This window comes from Pristiophorus japonicus, chromosome 18 (genome assembly GCF_044704955.1).
Source record: "Pristiophorus japonicus isolate sPriJap1 chromosome 18, sPriJap1.hap1, whole genome shotgun sequence".
Lineage (NCBI taxonomy): Eukaryota > Metazoa > Chordata > Chondrichthyes > Pristiophoridae > Pristiophorus > Pristiophorus japonicus.
This window is the reverse complement of record NC_091994.1, coordinates 18307017-18327222: the sequence shown is the minus strand read 5'-3', so window position 1 is coordinate 18327222 and position 20206 is coordinate 18307017. Positions and strand designations below refer to the sequence as shown.

The following is a 20206-nucleotide window of genomic DNA, read 5'->3' as shown; positions in this document are numbered from 1 at the left end:
TAAGATGCTTTGGCACATTCAACAAATTACACATGTGGCAGACAAAGCATGAGGCCTTTCCCAACATAATTCCACTAGTTGGAAAAAGCTGCAATATGATCAAGGCTGCCGATTGAAACCGTAAGATTTATGAAGTGTAGGAACAAAAAAAAACTAGTCAAATCCCAGGCTGCCAACTACTAAAAATGGTGTTTGGCTTAATTCAGTCAGTGCAAAGAGGTACTTGGGTTGGGTACATCGATTGTGTTAAATCATGTTGACAATTTAATATGTAGAAGATTGGCCATTAGCCTCACTTTTGGAATTTTTGTATTTTTCCTCAGTCCCTTCCCCTGGAATGCTTTGAAGCTTACTTGTAACAGCAATGAGGGTGCTATGTTTTCAAATGTGTTACTCCTGGTAAGGCATAGTTTGTAAGCTATTGCAAAGAATTATTGCCTTGATCTGGCTAGCATTTTGATGTGCAGCACTCCAATGTTCTGAATATCTGGCTCTTCAGGGGTATGTCACAATTTATAGTGCACTGCTTTTTCTATATGGGGCTGAGCATGCCAACTAATTCTAACCTGGTATTGTTTACAGCTGTTTTAGTATATATGCTTTATTGATTACCTGCTCTATTTGACAACTGTGCTGCAGTTTTTGGCTGAATAAGAATGAGATGCTGGTGGATGGATTTGGACTGGGAGAAGAATTCATATAGGAGAAAAGAGATGGTGATTGAAGAGACCCTGGTTGATGAGGGGAATCTAAGGTGATAGAGGTCCAAAGGATGGTAGTGTTGGAGAGAAGGGAGCTACATGAAGGGTGAGATTGAAGTTCACAAGGATGTCCATTCTGTTGAATGAAATTACATTCATATAGCGCCTTTAGTAAACCATCCCACGGCACTTTACAGTAGCATTATCAGACAATCTGACACCAGGCCACTGGAGACACTAGGGCAGGTGACCAAAAGTTTGAGCAAAAAGGTGGGTTCTAAAGAGAGTTTTAAAGGCAGGGAATTCCAGATACAGGTGTTACTATTAGAAGTGGGAGAGGGTAGCTTTAAGTGGAGGTGGGGATTGCTAATGAGGTGCAGTGATTGAAGGCAGACAACAGAATCATTTGGTGAGGAAGACACGAGGATCTGGGAAGACATGGGGGAGGGGGCAAGATGTTTAAATGTGGGGGAGAAGCTGGAGATCAAGTTGATAAATGTACTTCCCGTGTGTGTGTATATATATTATATATATATATATAAATATATATTTTTTATATATATTAATAAAAAAACAAGCATCTGCCACATTTCAATGTTAAACTTTTAACAAGTCTCTTTCACCAAAGTTTGGAATTCTAGCATGAATTCAGACACAGCACATCTTGATGCAGCTTCTGGGTTTTTGTCCGGCAGTTACGAGTGGTGCTTGTCCTGAGTGATTGCTGCGAACGTTTACTCACACGAGATGTGGCAGACCCGCCCTTGCGTTCCATTGTGGTTGGATGCTGCTTGCTTTTTGCCATGATGTGTACCATTGGAGCTGCTCTTTAATAGTTTGGTTTGCTTTCCTGGAGTGGTTATTCCAACAATAGTGCTAACCAAGGTGATTGCTCCCTTCTCTGTACGATGTTGTTGGTGTTTCCATGATGCTGAAGTTGTGTTTTTACCCATGTTACACATTTTAACACATAACCAATGAGCAGTAATTGTGGATGTAAAGTGCGCACACTGATCAAAAAAACATGCACACTTTTTTGACTTGCTATTTTACGAACAGAGTTTAAAGTACACATGCAATTGTTGTGTGAATTTGAGCATCATTATGCCCAACAGCTATCTTACTGATTTTTAATTTAGAAAGCAAAAATGCAATTAGCCACATCTGGATTCCCAATTGGCCGCATGTGGAATGATGTGGCTAACATTGGACAACACTGGTATACCACTACTTTTTGAGCTGAGCAATTACTATTGGTGATATGAACACTAATTATTTGCTTATGAGATACTCCTTTGGTCTGCTAATTTGATGTAGTCATTAGCCTATGGGCTGGATTTTTGGGTTTTTGCAAAAATGGTAATTTTACGCCAAAATGACCGTTTTCACTGCGCTACCGTTTTCAGAGCTAACTTTCGGCGTTCTGCGCAGAAAAATAAAAACTTTTAACTTGCCTTTTTGCAGGTCTTCATACTTAGCTCTGCTGGCTGTGCTGTACAGACAGGTTTGACCCGGTCAGTATTCTGGGCGTGGCGTATGCATCCAGAGCGCCGAAAGTGCGACGCAAGCGCAATCTGCAACGTTGCACGTCGCCGCTCCTCTCCCCGGTGGTACATGGAAGCGCCGCCGCAAAGTGGTCACCGAGGATCCCGCCGACTAGGTTTTCGCCGCGGAGGGTCAAATCGTGGTGAAAACCCAGTCGCAAAATCGTCCAAAATCTTGCCCATGTATTTTAATCTGGTTAATACCTCAGGCCATAAGAATGTCAATGAACGAGATGACGTGAGTAGTTTTAACATGGCTTTTTATTGCAGTAACTGCCACAGAATCTTCAGAGGATGGCTGTATGCAATGCCTTGACATTGTCGTCTGCCATTTTATGCTTTTGGAGCCAGGATCTGATGTACTACTTTGAATCCCAGGAGGTGGTCCATTTCTGCTGCACAATATAAAACTTGCCATGTTTTGAGATGTTCTATTATTTTTCTTTGTTAAATGGCCTAATTTATGTATTTTCCTTAACACATTGGGTTTGCTCAAATTAAAAGTGAATTTATTTTTTTTTAAAATGCTATACAGCATCTCAAAAAAATCTTAGTCTTGCTTTCCAAAGAGGGATGTGATTGAGGATAAGATGAACCCAAATTATTAATCGGATGCCAGGTTTGAGCAATTAGTGGGGATAAATTGTATGGACAATAAATCATTCATAATTATCTACTTAGTATTGGAATAGGGATTTATTTTTAGCCTTTGGTAATAAGCGTGAGGGGGAAATTACATTTTTGCATATGTGTATGAATGATGAACATTGCTAATAAATGGATTATACATGGAATATAATGTATGAATAAAGATTAAACATAATGTCTATATAAATGGAAGATGTTACCATATAATAGTTTTCCCCCTACTATCCTACCCCTCTTTTTTTTAAAAAAAAAAGAGGTAGTAGTGAGTTTGAATGGAAAACTGGGCATAGGGATATGATAAACTGATGTGAGAAGACTATTTGCCCTGTGGTGATGTACACAGGAAGTCAGGACCAGGTGTGTCTTTGGGTGAAGTGGGGTTAGGGGCAAGGGGTAATGCGACCAAGGTGCACTGACATTATATCCAATTTTAAATTCACGCATTCTGTCTTTATATTTACACTATAAATTCCTGTGTCCACATTTGTAATGGAAACAGACTAGTGTAATCTTGTCACCAGGTAATTATATCCTCCCACCAATTGTGGTAGTGTGCCTCCATTTGGAAAATGTGAAATTAAGACCTGATGAGACCTCTGTTATAAATGGGAGCTTGGGCAATTTGTAATGTGGGGAAATTGATTGGCAATGAGTGCAGATCTATTGTTTTTAATAGATTTATGACTATTACAGTTGTAAGTGCTTTCTGCTCCTTTCTAGTTGTGTTGACTATTTCTCTACTTTCATGGCTTTCTGTGGTGTTTCATGCCTACAGAAGATTCCAGCATCTGCAGTATTTTGCTCTTGGAGAAGTTATTTCACTTATGTAATTCACATTCAAAGGAAATAATTTGCAGCACTGTTCACAGCCTCAGGATGTCCTAAAGCACTTCAATGTGAATTAAATATTTTAAAATATTTAAATCATTATTGTCATGTGTGCTTGTGGTGTAATACTTCCCCAATTTTTCCCAAATTCTCAACACTAAAATTTGTGCAACTGAAATCACAAAAATTACCTTACAAAATAAGTTAGTAATTCTACAAAGTACACTTTTTTAATAACTTGAGTGGAGATTGAGTTTTATAAATGGAACCTTGCTTGTTCATTGCATGGTTTCAAAAATACTAGAATGCTGAAAGAGCAGAGGGAAAAATTCTAATAGTTTGCAATATCACTTCTACACTTGAGGGAGTTTATTAATTCTACTTTGTTGCCCAGCTAATTATTTTGGTTGATGGCTTGGCTTGATCTGTTTTTAGATGTGTCTAGGAATTCATAATTTATCAAAGTGAAGCTATGAATTGCTTTTTTTTTTAAGCACTTGTCTATACTGGTGGTGGAATTCTCATCAAACCCTCTTTAATGGAGAGAGAGAAAAAAAGAGTGGAAAAGGTGAAATTACAAGCAATAGCTGCAGTCTTGCTTTCTCAGCCAAGATATGGATGATGTATACCATAGCAGTGTTTTACAAAGAAAAGCATAGCCCATAGTGCTAGTGATGTAGCATGTTGCAGGACTATTTTAAATGCAGTAAACCAAGTACTATAAATGGGCCCCCAGCACAAAGTGCAGTATCTGCATTGAAGATAAAGCTATGGCAGGCAAAGAACTGTTCAGTGCTTCGGATACAAGCCTTGTAAAATTCCTACATTTCATAGGCAGCCAAAGGCATGATATGTGCTAAGTTCTCAAATTCCCTCCCTATACCATCTCAAGCCTACTTCTTTGACAAAGCTTTTGGCCACCTGCCCTAATGTTTCCTTATGGGGCTCTGTGAAATTTTGTTGGATCACAATTAAGGAGTAGGTCATGTGCCCTTTTAAGCCTGCTCTGCCATTCATTAAGATCATGCCTGATCCCCACATCCCTTGATTCTCATGAGCCCAAAAATTTAATATACCTTGAATATACTCAGACTGCATCCACAGCTGTTTGGGGTAGAGACGTCTTAGGCAGTCCCCTGGAGTCGAGGATGACTTGCTTCCACACAGAGTTCTATGGTGACTGATTACAATCTGCCACAGGTGGGAAGGTAGTGGTGGGTGGGGTGCTTAGTTTGTCGCACACTCCTTTTACTGTTTGCGCTTGGCGCCTTGTCGGATGATTCTCCTCCCCTTTGAGCGGTCTTGGGGCCAGAGATTCAGAAGAGTCATTGGGGATGTTACATTTTTTTTCAAGGCGGCTTTTCGGTAGACTAACCCTCGTGTGAAGTGCCTTGTGCCGTTTTTACTAAGCTAAAGGTGCTATCTGAATGCAAGTTGTAGGTTGGGCCTATACTCATTAGAGTTTAGAAGAATGAACGGTGATCTTACCGAAACATATAAGATACTGAGGGGGCTCGACAAGGTTGTTGCAGAGAGGATGTTTCCACTTGTGGGACAATCTAGAACTAGCGGGCATAGTTCAAGAACTGAGATGAGGAATTTCTTCTGCGGGTTGTAATTCTGTGGAATTCTCTGCCGCATTGGATATATTTAAGGTGTATAGACAGGTTTTTTGAAAGATAATGGAGTCAAGGGTTAGGGGGAGCAGGCAGGCAAGTGGAGTTGAGCTCAAGATCAGATTAGCCATGATATAGAATGGCAGAGCAAGCTCGAGGGGCCGAATGGGCATCTATTCCTATTTCCTATGTTCCTAGAAGAGCAACTTCAACTTTACTGAGCTGTAAACAGACCAACCTGCCCTGCCTGGTTTATAATGTGATAGACCCCCCCAGCCTCGTGTTTTATTTTGTGTGTGTGTGTATAAATAAAATGCACCAGTGCTAAAAGACGACTGATGGGGCTTGGATCAGTTCCCTCTCGCGTTGGGCTTGGCTGTTGGGACGCGAGTTGCTCAAGACACTAGGAGCCGCTGGCAGCAGCTGTGGTGGATGGGGGTTTCATTCACAAAAGAGTGGGGAGAGGGGCGGGTTGGAGGATGCGCAGAGCTGTGGATACGGGGCCGCGGCTATAAATACCACCCAGCGGCGCCATGCTCCCATTTCGACCCTGACACTCGGAGCCGCGGTTGCTGAGCCGCTTGTCCTGTGAGTGAGTTGTGAGTAAATCCTGGTGCCGCGTTGCCAGTCTCGGTGTGAAGAGTGAGCGGCTCCCGGTTGGCGGGGTCTCGGGGGCCGCCCGGGGGAGGAGGGATGGGGGTTGAACCGCGTTTCTATCGGTGTGGTCAGCGGCTTCCTTTGAACTGGGAGCGAGGGGTGGGGCTAGAAGCTGGTCCTTTAAACTCGGGCGGGCTCGAGGACAACACTAACTCAAATCTGTGGAGATTCGCGCAATTGGAAGAATTTCTTTTTTTTAATTAAAATTGTTCGACTTATTATTTTAACCCGCGCCGGTCGCAGTCGCCTTCATGCAAAACCGAATGCAATCTGTGGAGATGCGTCCAATTTGGAAGCATTTCTTCAATATAATAAAACTGCTGACTTTATTATATTTTAACCCGTGCCGACTGCAACCGCCGTGTAAAAACCGAATGCAATGGGGAGCCCAATTATTTCTTCAAAACGCTGACTTAAAAAAAAATATATATATATTCCCCTAATGTAAAAAAAACAATACAAGAGAGATGGGGAGGGCGGTCCCTCGGGAGTCGAGAGCGAGCAGCCAGGGCGAAGATGTTGGCGGCAGTGGCGGTGGGTGGGTGGGTGGGTGAGGGAGAGATGGTCTCCCACAAAATGGCGGTTAGCCGTGCGGCCCGGCGGCACAAAGCCCGGGTGGATGGGTGGGCGTGTGCTGCCCATTGGCTGCGACCCGGATCCTGCCGCAGTGCGGCACGCGCTGGCTGGGGCTGGGGCTGCAACAAGCCTTCCACTCTGGCAACCGCGCGGCTGCAAAGTCGTCTCAATATCTCTCATTAAATTCTGTTGCACCCTCTTCTTTAACCTCCCACCCCCACCCCAAATCAGGTAAAGCAAAATGTCGGACGAAGGAAAGCTTTTTGTCGGCGGTCTCAACTTCGACACCAACGAGCAGTCCCTGGAATCCGTGTTCTCCAAATATGGACAGATCTCTGAAGGTCGGTATCGCATCTAAATATAATCCTTCCCCGTGTTAGCCATGCACGCACGCAATGCACGGTTTTGGGTCTGCAGTCGCTCAGTCCATGAATGCCTCAAGACCATTCTGACCCGGGGGTTATTTTCAAGATGGGTGTTTGTTTACATTCTCCATCTTCGGTTTATAATTCAAGACTGGAATGTGTTTTTTCCCCTGACCAGTGCGCATCCTCATCACATTCCTTATAATTTTGCAGTTTTAAATGGTCTGGAAGTTTTTTTCCCCATATTGTACCGTGCTCAGGCAAATAATTGGGGGAGATCACTAGTAACTAGAGTGGGAGGAGGCTGTAGTGGAGCATAAACACCAACAGACCTGTTGGGCCAAGTGGCCTGTTTCTGTGCTGTAAATTCTATGTAATTCTATTATAAGTAACAAACTACTTAACTGACGTTCAAGATCTCATTTTGATTTGGGAAAGAAACTTGGCATTGGTTTCCAATTGCAGCTTTAAATTATTGAAAGTTTGTGTTTTAGAACTTTTTTTCTTTAGCTGTTTTGGTCGTGAAGTGGTGTTTGATAACTTGAAATGTTTTCCCCTTATCTGCTTCAGTTATTGTCATTAAGGACCGGGAGACGCAGAGGTCGAGGGGGTTTGGTTTCGTCACATTTGAAAATCCTGATGATGCAAAGGATGCTATGTTAGCTATGAATGGAAAGGTACATTTTAAATATCCATCAATTGCAAAGGTTTTGCAGTTTAGGTGTCAGCCTTGGTTAAGTGGTATTGCTCCTGTCTCTGTGTAAGAAGGTCATGGGTTCATGCTTCTATTTCCAAGATTGAGCACATAATCCAGGAAGAGTCTTCAGTACAGTATTGAGGGAGTTCTGTCAGAATGTGTCCTTTGGATGAGATGTTAAACAAGGCCTCGTCTGTCCTGTCGGTTGGATGTAAAAGATCCCACGGCACTATTCGAAGAGCAAAGGAGTTCCCCCAAGTGTCCTAGCCAACATTTATCCCTCAACTCTATTTATTCCTGCATTACAACAGTGACTACACTCATAGAAACATAGAAAATAGGTGCAGGAGTAGGCCATTCGGCCCCTCTAGCCTGCACTGCCATTCAATGAGTTCATGGCTGAACATGCAACTTCAGTACCCCATTCCTGCTTCCTCGCCATACCCCTTGATCCCCCTAGTAGTAATAGAAACATACTCAAAGTACTTAATTGGCTGAAAAGCACTTTGAGACATCTGGTGGTCATGAAAGGCACTATATAAATCCAAGTCTCTTTTTTTCAACCAACATTATAAAAACTAATTATCCAGTCATTTATTTCATTGCTTTTCCTGTTGTCTGACATCCAGTCTCGGATGAGCTGAAATTTCTTCCAATTAAACATCGGGAAGACCAAAGCCATTTTCTTTGGATCCCAACCGCAAACTCTGCTCCCTGCTCCTTAGCCGCTGATTCCATCAACCTCCCCGGCAGCTGATCTAGGCTGTGCAACTTCAGCGCCCTATTTGACGCTGAGCTTCCAACCCAATATCCTGCACAAAGACTGCCTATTTCCACCTCCATAATATCGCCTGTCTCTGCCCATGCCTCAGCCTATCTCCTGAAACCTTCATCCATGCATTTTTGTTAGCTCTAGACTCAGGTTTTTCAATGCTCTCCATTGCTCTCGTGAACTTGAGCTCATCCAAGTCTTTTGCCTGTACCCTAACTTATACTAAGTCCCCTTTACCCATTATCCCTGTGCTTGATGATCTACATTGGCTCCCTGTCCAGCAACTCCTCAGTTTTAGCATTCTCGTGCTCAAGTTCCCCTATGGCCTCGCCCCACTCTATCTCTGTCACCACCTCCAGCCCTACAACCCTCCAAGAATTCTGCATTCCACCCACTCTGGCCATGTGCACCTCCTTCACCCCACGATTGACAGCTGTGCCTTCAACCGCCTGGGCCCTATGCTCTGAAATTCCCTCCCTACCTATCTCTTTGACCAAGTTTTTAATCAGCTGTTTTATCTCCTTCTTAGGATCAGTGTCAATCTGTCTTGTTACATTGCTGTGAAGCACCTTTGGATGTTTTATTACATTAAGGTGCTGCATGAATGCACGTTGTTATTACTGTTGATGGAAGCTAACTGCTAGTTAGCTGCCACATTTCTCTACATTATAAAAGTGACAACACTACAAAAAAAAATCAAGATCAGCCATAACTTAATTGATTGGTGGAACAGACTCCAGAGGCTGGATGTCATACTCCATTTGCTATGTTTCCTTGTAAAGTGTGTTGGGATGTTTACAGATCATGGAAAGTGCTATATAAATGCAGGTTCTTTATATTTTAACACAAAGCCATTTGATAACCAATAACTAGTTGATGCTTTTCTCCAATTCTAGTCTATTGATGGGCGTCAGATTAGGGTGGATCAAGCTGGCAAATCCTCTGGAGACCGATCCCGAGGCTACAGGGGTGGAAATGCAAGCAGCCGTGGATTTTTCCGTGGTGGGTCTGGACGTAGAGCACGTGGGTTTTCTAGAGGTATGTAACTTTACCAATATGGTTCATATAATTTTATCCACTTTAGTGTTCAGAGACAGTGGCGGTTAAGAGGATCGATTCTCCTGAATGTCATTGGTCCCTTTGTTTGTTATATTGAACACTAAAATTACTGCGCCTGGAGAAAGTGTATAGCAGTATTAAAATCAGTTTTTAACTTGTAGGCAGGAACTTTTGGCCACTGGAGTCTTCCAACAAAAGCCCATTTCATGTAGTTTGATTTGATTAATGATGCACCTTTTTCCATTTGATTGTATTCACACCTTTTATTTGGATTCTTACACAGGTGGAGGAGATAGGGGGTACGTTGCACGCTATGATTCAAGAAGTGGTTACTCAGGGTCAAGAGACTACTATAACAGAGATAGGTAAAGATGTTTCTTTATCATTTTATAGTTTGATTTTATTATATTCAGTTTATATTTGGGTACATATTGTTATGATTGGCTATTTGCTCTGAACTGATCTGCAAACACTACAGGGGTTTTTGTTTGTCCCTAGGAGTCAAGGGAGCTATGGCGGTGGTGGTTCCTACAGGGACAGTTATGACAGTTAAGGTAGGTGACATTAAAAATGGAAATCAAGTGAAAACTGTCGGGTTGGGGTAACTATAATCTTCTGAAAAGATCTAGATAACATTATTATATAATGTGAATGGCCAATAAGCAGTGTATCTGCATGTCAACGTTGTCCACAAAGGATTTGGGTTACTTAACCATAACCTGAATAATGAAAGTCCTCAAAGCTCAGTACAATGCAACATTGATTCTTCCTGTAGTACCAGTCAACAGTGCATTTCTGGGGGCGGAAAGTTCTACTGATGGTAGGTTCTGGCCTTGCAGTTCTGTTGGGTCTAGGCGGAAAGAACAGGTTCTTGGTCTGTGCTGCACCACAGTGCTTGATCCTTGCTACTAGGTTGTATCAGTTAACTGCAGCAGTGCAATATTGAGAAACGGATTACAAACCTTGAAGTCAAATATAAAGTACCATAGTTTAATGCATTTTTTTTTTTGCATTGACGTCTTGGGCTAATATACTTTTAGCTCTTGTTCTGCATGTCAAACTTTTCAGCGGTCATTTGGATAGCTGAATGGATTTGTCCACTCCTTTATAAATCAATTTATATATGTATTACTACCTTGAACCAAAACCAAGAAAGCAGCAGTGTATTCTAAATTTTTGAACCATTGAGGGTATCTTAGGAAAGTTCAGTATCGGACTTTAAATATATCAGAAATCTCATAAACCAGTTCCCTGCTGCATTCCCATAATAATATATTCAGTTTGAGATTGCATTTACTCTGATATGAGAATGCAAATGCCATAACTTTCAATGTTACGTGATGCTTCAGATAATGTTCTACCATACCCCAGTAGCTCTAAACCATGATCAAGTCAGTCCATACCACTGATCTAACAGTAGGAAGAGGAAGCTATGATTACTGTTGCAGTCTTTTTACATTGTACCTGCTTCTTGTTCTCAGCTACACACAACGAATAAATAAATCTTCCTGACTCAAGATCGTCCTTCCTATGGCTGTATTTATAAAGATTTTCGGAGCTTCGTGGAATCGTATTGTGTTCTTGTATTCTCACTGACTTGTAGTAATTCAGTTTGGCCTTGTTAATCACAGCCTGACAGCTTCTGACATGAGGATGCACACTAAGTGTTGGCTCAGTAATTTTGGAATTAAACAATCAAGCAATCTTAAGCATTCTCAGGCACTTGGCAGAGCCCTCAATATTTTATTTTTTAGTAATGTTTTGAGGTTTTCTTTTTACTTTAGATCTGTTTTCTTTGTTTTTGTCTTAACATTGCTCAAATGCTTCAATCCTTCCCATAATGTCTAGCTATTTCTGAATTGAAGTTGTGGGGTTGACTGGAATTCTGGTGAAAACACATGCAAAAGGGGTTAATAGTGTGTTCTCAATCTATTTTTATGCTAAGCAAACTGATGTTTTATAGAAGCTGAACAAGCTGTGGTCTTTATTTTAAAATAAAGGCTTTCATAGCCACTTATTCTTGTAAAAAATTGTCATTTGAAACGTTCCTTTAGTGTAGCAAGGTAGGGAAGCAACACGGGAACAGAAGATATTCTCTGCCTCACAAACCGCCTTGATACTGCTAAAGATAAAAGGCTTCATTTTTGACTTGTAATTGGACATTTGTGCATCTTTCAGTAGTTTCAAGAGTTCTGTACACTGTAAATAACTAGTTAATCATGTTCCAAATTCTTCAAAATTTACAAATGAAGTTCTGAGCAATGTATCTTTATAAGCTGACATGTATTGGATGAGAAATATTTGGAAATGGCTTTCTTTGTGTTGTATGTTCAAGTGGTTTAGAGTTGACCTTTTTGTACTGAAACAGGCTTCACGAAGCCTCATTAAAAGAAATACCTGACTCATAACCCTGATCTTCCTGTAGTTGGATTCTTGTGGGATGGGATATAGTAGAAAGGGTATAGGTGGGGATTAATTGTAATTAAACTAATAGTAAAAGCAGTTGGGGAAAGGTAATTTTATAAAGTAATTAGTGGATATTAGGAAACTACTCTTGAGCCAGCAGTGAAGTCTTGTATTGCTGTTCAGTTGTAGATGTATAGCCACTGCAGTTGATGCCCCACATAGCTTGACAACTAAGTGATGTGAACAAATTGCCAGCTTAGCATCAAGCAACCTGTGGCAAAAAGTTGTTCCAGATACACTGCATTGTCATGATTGTATACCATATAAAGTACTGTATGGTGTACAGTATTAACCAATTGATCTCAACTGTCCCTTTGGAACAGTTGTAGGAGTACTAGTAAAAATTAGTACTACTTGTTTTCCCATGTAGTTGGCATGTCTGAGGTCATTGGCAACTATGGTGCTTATTTGAAATGGTTCCTTAGGTTGGACTTGAATCTGTCCAAGCTTTTATTTTCGATCAGCCATTTATAATGCATATAAACATCTCGTCATGTTTTAGTGCTAACTCTTACCACTTCACTTGTGCAAAATGGCAAATTATGAAGTGGAGATTTTCTATGTATGATTGCCATAATTGGTTTGAAAATAATGTTTTTTAGTGCCAGATATCAAAAGGCTATCTGTCTGAAACTTCTTCATTTAAAAAAAAAACTCCTCTCTGCCCTTTCATGTTTCTCAAAAACTGGTAGCTTTGTAATGACTTTGATGACATAAGGAGTAATTGATAAAAATGGAAAATTTCCATTCCGAAACTTGCTGCTATATCGGTGAAATGATGAAATTAGTATTAGCAGCTGGATGGTCTATAATAGCTTTTTGGAGTTCAGTTATCCGAAACATCAGGATAAAAGGTTACAAACAGTTCAAAAATAAACTGTCTCTGTTGCTGTAAAATAATTTTTTATTAAAAGGAAAAATTGGGCACAGCTAAATTTAGTGCAAACGTCTGTTCAGAAAGGTGTTCAAGTCCATTAAAGATTTTTATAACACTTCACAACTTCTAAGGATCTTTGCTAGCATTTGGAAAGAAATGGCCATGGAGAACGAAGTGCTGTGCCTTCTTCAATGAAACCTGAGATGAAAACAGCACATGGCTAAGTGCAAATGTGGATATAGTCCTAGATTTGAGGTAACTCCTTTTACTCTCGTGGGCAGTTTACGTTGACTGTTCATTCAAAACACTTCTGAAATAATATGCTTGTGAAATTTCATTTATTTTATTGGGTTAGTTCTCTCAAAGAATCCGACTCTTAAGATTGGACACCACAGCAAACCTTACTATAGTGCTTCAGTCCTTGATCTTTTATTCATTCAGTTGCTTGCTGTATTCTACTCCATTGACGTGTAACAAAGTGAGCACTCTAAAATATTGTGTCTCCCCCCCCCCACCCCCGAATAAAGGAAATTGCATCTTATACTGTTAGTGGCACAACGTGTTTCCTTAAATAGGATTCGCCTTGTTAGTGACTCAAATAGAAAGTGATTTTCTGAAAATTGTAAAAGTAATCACATCTTTACGCTTGAAAAGTTTATATTTTGCTGAGTTGCTTCAAATGTCCAAATATAACTAATGGTCTCTCTTCATATTACAGAATGAAATGGAGAGATGACTTCATGAGTGAATAATGATGTTGATGGCCCATTGACATTGAAGGCAAAGGAAAGCATGTATGGTATGTTTGGCTTCACATTTATACTAGCCTGCTGAATATGTAGTTACATTTTAACTTTAAGTGCTTGTAGGTTAATAGACTTCATGTAAATATTTTTGGTGGCTCCTAAATTGCCCATCTACCACATTTCCATTAACTTGAGGCTAAAACTAGTACAGGTGATCACTTAGTTAAATGAAGCACTTGCTATGTAATGTAATTGCTCAGCAAAGTTGCTGTGTCTACAATTGCTGTATTATTTTTTTTTTGGTAAAGGGTGAAGTGTCCTGTACCATTGAGCCAGGCAAATAAAAATGAAGCTGCAAGACACTAAAGGAGTGCTTTTGAAATTCAAAACAGTCATTGATGCACCTATTTTTCTTAAATGCCCCAGAAACTGGTGTGTACTATATACTAGTATTCAATATATTAGTACTAGAATTAGTCTCCTTTACTACAGTAAGTACTTATATGTTGCAGTTGTATGGATATGATATAATAACTTGGATAAACATCTTAATACTTTTTAATGGTCTCCAGTATATTATGCTAATAATTATAGACAATAATAATAGACAAGTTGGACTTGCAATGCATTATGACCATATTTGGAAACCACAATTCCACAATCCATCATTGTAACTTCTAGTGTTTTAAATGGTGCAGTATTGTTCCCTGGTGTTGACTCTTTTTAAATATAAGTAGAAGCTATTTGGAGCTAAAGTTTACCGCCCCCCCCACCTTTGACCCCTTGCTAAGGTACAATCTCACATGAGTGATGGCCGCCCTTTGGCTCCTTGCCCAATTTGTCATTATTCATGTTGAGCATTGATGGTGAGTGGCAACTGACTATTTGCAAAGGGGTTATTGCATCCAAGTATCAATTTTCTTCACCCACTGTTTACAGGCATGCACTTCTAGCATGGGCCACTGGTTAGTGATCAAGAGTGGGAATCCTGGCTGTTTTATCTTAACCCAAGGATATTGAGGCTAGTTGCCACATTCCTTTTGCTACCCAACTGAAATCTGTTAATTTTGCTGAGCTTGGAGCCTTTTTGATCTGTATAACTTAGCCTGTTGTTCAGTAAACCCACTGAGCCAAAAAGTTAGTTTGCAGGTGCAGCAGGTAATCAGGAAGGCGAATGGAATGTTGGCCTTCATTGCGAGAGGGATGGAGTACAAAAGCAGGGAGGTTCTTCTGCAAATGTATAGGGTATTGGTGAGGCCGCACCTCTGGAGTACTGCATGCAGTTTTGGTCACCTTACTTAAGGAAGGATATACTAGCTTTGGAGGGGCTGATTCCGGAGATGAGGGGGTTACCTTATAGAAACATAGAAAATAGGTGCAGGAGTAGGCCATTCGGCCCTTCTAGCCTGCACCGCCATTCAATGAGTTCATGGCTGAACATGTAACTTCAGTACCCCATTCCTGCTTTCTCACCATACCCCTTGATTCCCCTAGTAGTAAGGACTTCATCTAACTCCTTTTTGAATATACTTAGTGAATTGGCCTCAACAACTTTCTGTGGTAGAGAATTCCACAGGTTCACCACTCTCTGGGTGAAGAAATTCCTCCTCATCTCGGTCCTAAATGGCTTCCCCCTTATCCTTAGACTGTGTCCCCTGGTTCTGGACTTCCCCAACATTGGGAACATTCTTCCTGCATCTAACCTGTCTAACCCCGTCAGAATTTTAAACGTTTCTATGAGGTCCCCTCTCATTCTTCTGAACTCCAGTGAATACAAGCCCAGTTGATCCAGTCTTTCTTGATAGGTCAGTCCCGCCATCCCGGGAATCAGTCTGGTGAACCTTCGCTGCACTCCCTCAATAGCAAGAATGTCCTTCCTCAGGTTAGGAGACCAAAACTGTACACAATACTCCACGTGTGGCCTCACCAAGGCCCTGTACAATTGTAGCAACACCTCCCTGCCCCTGTACCCAAATCCCCTCGCTATGAAGGCCAACATGCCATTTGCTTTCTTAACCACCTGCTGTACCTGCATGCCAACCTTCAATGACTGATGTACCATGACACCCAGGTCTCTTTGCACCTCCCCTTTTCCTAATCTGTCACCATTCAGATAATAGTCTGTCTCTCTGTTTTTACCACCAAAGTGGATAACCTCACATTTATCCACATTATACTTCATCTGCCATGCATTTGCCCACTCACCTAACCTATCCAAGTCGCTCTGCAGCCTCATAGCATCCTCCTTGCAGCTCACACTGCCACCCAACTTAGTGTCATCCGCAAATTTGGAGATACTACATTTAATCCCCTCGTCTAAATCATTAATGTACAGTGTAAACAGCTGGGGCCCCAGCACAGAACCTTGCGGTACCCCACTAGTCACTGCCTGCCATTCTGAAAAGTCCCCATTTACTCCTACTCTTTGCTTCCTGTCTGACAACCAGTTCTCAATCCATGTCAGCACACTACCCCCAATCCCATGTGCTTTAACTTTGCACATTAATCTCTTGTGTGGGACCTTGTCGAAAGCCTTCTGAAAGTCCAAATATACCACATCAACTGGTTCTCCCTTGTCCACTCTACTGGAAACATCCTCAAAAAGTTCCAGAAGATTTGTCAAGCATGATTTCCCTTTCACAAATCCATGCTGACTTGGACCTATCATATTACCTCTTTCCAAATGCACTGCTATGACATCTTTAATAATTGATTCCATCATTTTACCCACTACCGATGTCAGGCTGACTGGTCTATAATTCCCTGTTTTCTCTCTCCCTTCTTTTTTAAAAAGTGGGGTTACATTGGCTACCCTCCACTCCATAGGAACTGATCCAGAGTCAATGGAATGTTGGAAAATGACTGTCAATGCATCCACTATTTCCAAGGCCACCTCCTTAAGTACTCTGGGATGCAGTCCATCAGGCCCTGGGGATGTATCGGCATTCAATCCCATCAATTTCCTCAACACAATTTCCCGACTAATAAGGATTTCCCTCAGTTCCTCCTCCTTACTAGACCCTCCGACCCCTTTTATATCCGGAAGGTTGTTTGTGTCCTCCTCAGTGAATACCGAACCAAAGTACTTGTTCAATTGGTCTGCCATTTCTTTGTTCCCCGTTATGACTTCCCCTGATTCTGACTGCAGTGGACCTACGTTTGTCTTTACTAACCTTTTTCTCTTTACATATCTATAGAAACTTTTGCAATCCGTCTTAATGTTCCCTGCAAGCTTCTTCTCGTACTCCATTTTCCCTGCCCTAATCAAACCCTTTGTCCTCCTCTGCTGAGTTCTAAATTTCTCCCAGTCCCCGGGTTCGCTGCTATTTCTGGCCAATTTGTATGCCACTTCCTTGGCTTTAATGCTATCCCTGATTTCCCTTGATAGCCACGGTTGAGCCACCTTCCCTTTTTTATTTTTACGACAGACAGGAATGTGCAATTGTTGTAGTTCATCCATGCGGTCTCTAAATGTCTGCCATTGCCCATCCACAGTCAACTCCTTCAGTATCATTCGCCAATCTATCCTAGCCAATTCACGCCTCATACCTTCAAAGTTACCCTTCTTTAAGTTCTGGACCATGGTCTCTGAATTAACTGTTTCATTCTCCATCCTAATGCAGAATTCCACCATATTATGGTCACTCTTCCCCAAGGGGCCTCGCACAACGAGATTGCTAATTAATCCTCTCTCATTATACAACACCCAGTCTAAGATGGCCTCCCCCCTAGTTATGATGATAGATTGAGTAGACTGGGTCTTTACTCGTTGGAGTTCCGAAGGATGAGGGGTGATCTTATAGAAACATTTAAAATAATGAAAGGGATAGACAAGATAGAGGCCAAGAGGTTGTTTCTACTGGTTGGGGAGACTAGAACTAGGGGCACAGCCTCAAAATACGGGGGAGCCAATTTAAAACTGAGTTGAGAAGGTATTTCTTCTCCCAGGGGGTTGTGAATCTGTGGAATTCTCTGCCCAAGGAAGCAGTTGAGGATAGCTCATTGACTGTATTCAAGTCACAGATAGATAGATTTTTAACCAATAAGGGAATTAAGGGTTACGGGGAGCGGGCGGGTAAGTGGAGCTGAGTCCACGGCCAGATCAGCTATGATCTTGTTGAATGGCGGAGCAGGCTCGAGGGGCTAGATGGCCTACTCCTGTTCCTAATTCTTATGTTCTTATGTGTCCGGTTAGGGGGAGTGGTCGGGGCTGGCTGCAGTTAGTGTGCAAGTCTAATCTTGATTTCTGGAACCTATAGAATTTCTGACGATTGTTGAATTATAAAGCTATCTTTATATAAGATTCAATAAAATGTTTGAAACAAAACGGTTTGATTGTAGTTGACAGTACTAAGACTTGGTATTTACTTCCTAATCATACAAGTGGTTATAACTTAATTTGAAATCTAGGCCTGCTATAGTTCGTGGAGTCACACTTTGTTGCTAATTGTTGGGTCTAACTATAATAGACAACATGTGGTGACTTAAGCAAATGTGACTAGTACTTGTTTTTAAAAATGAAAGTGGCACACCTTTTAATTCAGCAGAATGGTAATAATGGTAAGCTTGCATGTATATTGTACTGTGGGAACACAGGAACTCTTCAGTTCAAATTTGGATTGACTTCATAAAATCATAGACATTTACAACACGGAAGGAGGCCATTTCGGCCCATCATGTCCACGCCAGCCAACAAAGAGCTATCCAGCCTAATCCCACTTTCCAGCTCTTGGTCTGTAGCCTTGTAGGTTACGGCACTTCAAGTGCACATCCAAGTACTTTTTTAAAATGTGGTGAGGGTTTCTACCTCTACCACCCTTTCAGGCAGTGAACTCCAGACCCCCACCACCCTTTAGGGGATAATATTTCACCTCAAATTCCCTCTCTAAACCTCCTACCAATTACTTTAAATCTATGACCCCTGGTTATTAACCCCTCTGTTAAGGGAATAGATTCATCTCAGTGATGGCTAATTATATGTTCTGTTCCAATGTAACGATTGTTTCAACTCAGACGAAGGACTCAACATGTCATCTTATTTGCTTGAAGGCTAGCCTCGCTCTTGGATTCCATATATATTCTAAACAAACATGAAAAATGGCATGAGCCAGGCTGGCTGCTTAATTAACAGTGCCTTGGATTCTTGCAAACATGCCTGACTGATGCCAGAGCAGATCAAATCCATTTTAATCTCCAGGTGTGCCAACTTGAAGCTAACACCAAAAAAAACCACTTAATTAGAGACAAGGTAGATTGTCCTGCAGAGAGGTGCAAAGCTTGAGATGAGCGACACATCGCCTGTTGGATGACTAGCATTTTTTAATATCCTGCACAGGAGTGCAAGAGAGGAGTTAGTCCCGAGGCATATTTGAATTTTGTTGTATTTTATGGAGGGAGGGAAGGGGATGTGGGGGTGGGGGGGAAGGGAGGAGAAGAAGAGAGAGTTGGAGGCCAGAGTTTAGAGAAGAATCACTTACCAACAAGCGTTTTTCTTCTATCCTATGAAGAACTAGAGCTTTCCATGATATTGTGGCAGTATTTAATTGTTGGGTGCACTTGGACATTAGAGAGATTGAGGACAAAATAATTTTTTAACATGACGAAAGTAGGCAGATTGGACCCAGCTTTAGTACCGGAGGATATGGTGAAACCACAAAGATGGTGCTGTTTCAGGGAAACCCATCATAGATGAAGTGATAGCAGTTGGTTAGACTTGAGCGACATGAAAAAACTGTCTGAAGAATTGTAAACCAAGATTTCTTTCCTATTGAATGATAGATTAAGATGTAGTGATTCAACTATTAGGGAGATGCAGGTAATATTGTAGTTGAAAATAAGGAAATGTTAGACTTGCTAAATGATTAATTTGTTTGTCTTTCTCTACTGTGAAGACCTAATGAGGAAAACAAAAGGGTGTTTGCAGAGAGGATGTTTCCCCTTGTGGAGCAATCTAGAACTAGGGGGCATAGTTTTAGAATAAGGTTATGGGGAGTGGGCAAGGAAGTGGAGTTGAGGCCAAGATCAGATCAGCCATGATAATGAACAGTGGAGCAGGCTCAAGAGGCCAAATGGTCTACTCCTGCTCCTACTAAGGTTCTTATGAAACATAACTCACAGGGAGAAACTTACAGGATTTAATACAAATCAAGTGGAGGAGAGGTGGTGGGAAACTGATAGTGGAAAAAATAATGAGGCTGAAGATTGACATCTGCAGTACCTGGGTTTCCACCCACTGCCCACATGTTGCATAGACTAGGCTTGTATTTCTGAGTATAGAAGATTTATGATACTCTGGGTATTGGGAGAGAAAAGATGCTGCGCTTTCTTCGGTAAGAGTCATGGAGATGAGCAGCCATGACCCGATTCTAAAATAGATAGGGCATATATGGGTACTCAGTGCATTCTGGATACTGACGTCCGCCACTAAGGCCCAGAATCGTGTACCAGACCCTTTTCATATCCGGCTGGGGAGAATCGCTTTTACGAATTGAAAAATTAAATCAAGTATTACTATGCCTGGCTGCTGTTCAGATCCATCTCTGACCCACAAGGTGAAAGTGGATAGACTAATGTGCAGCTTGAGCTCCGGCTCGCGTTCTATTTCTGTCCCGTCCAGAGGGCCAGATAGAATGGCTTGGCGGGTGGGATTTTTTC

General features: G+C 41.5%; 1 protein-coding gene across 5 annotated transcripts in view; it reads left to right on the top strand.

Annotated features, from left to right (window-relative positions):
• Positions 1-2183: 2183 nt before the first annotated feature.
• The window catches only part of LOC139228579 (cold-inducible RNA-binding protein-like), a 36814-nt gene continuing 18791 nt past the window's right edge, over positions 2184-20206 (top strand). For 2 of the 5 annotated variants that reach the window (XM_070859714.1, XM_070859716.1), the window contains exons 1-8: positions 2185-4289; positions 6802-6911; positions 7506-7612; positions 9301-9442; positions 9747-9828; positions 9962-10017; positions 10945-13061; positions 13525-13605. In XM_070859714.1, coding sequence (XP_070715815.1) covers positions 6812-6911; positions 7506-7612; positions 9301-9442; positions 9747-9828; positions 9962-10016 — 486 coding nt within the window. In that variant the 5' untranslated portion in view covers positions 2185-4289; positions 6802-6811 and the 3' untranslated portion in view covers position 10017; positions 10945-13061; positions 13525-13605. Of the gene's footprint in view, positions 4290-6801; positions 6912-7505; positions 7613-9300; positions 9443-9746; positions 9829-9961; positions 10018-10944; positions 13062-13524; positions 13606-20206 lie in introns of all 5 variants that reach the window. The other 3 variants (XM_070859717.1, XM_070859715.1, XM_070859718.1) reach the window with 3 other exon arrangements.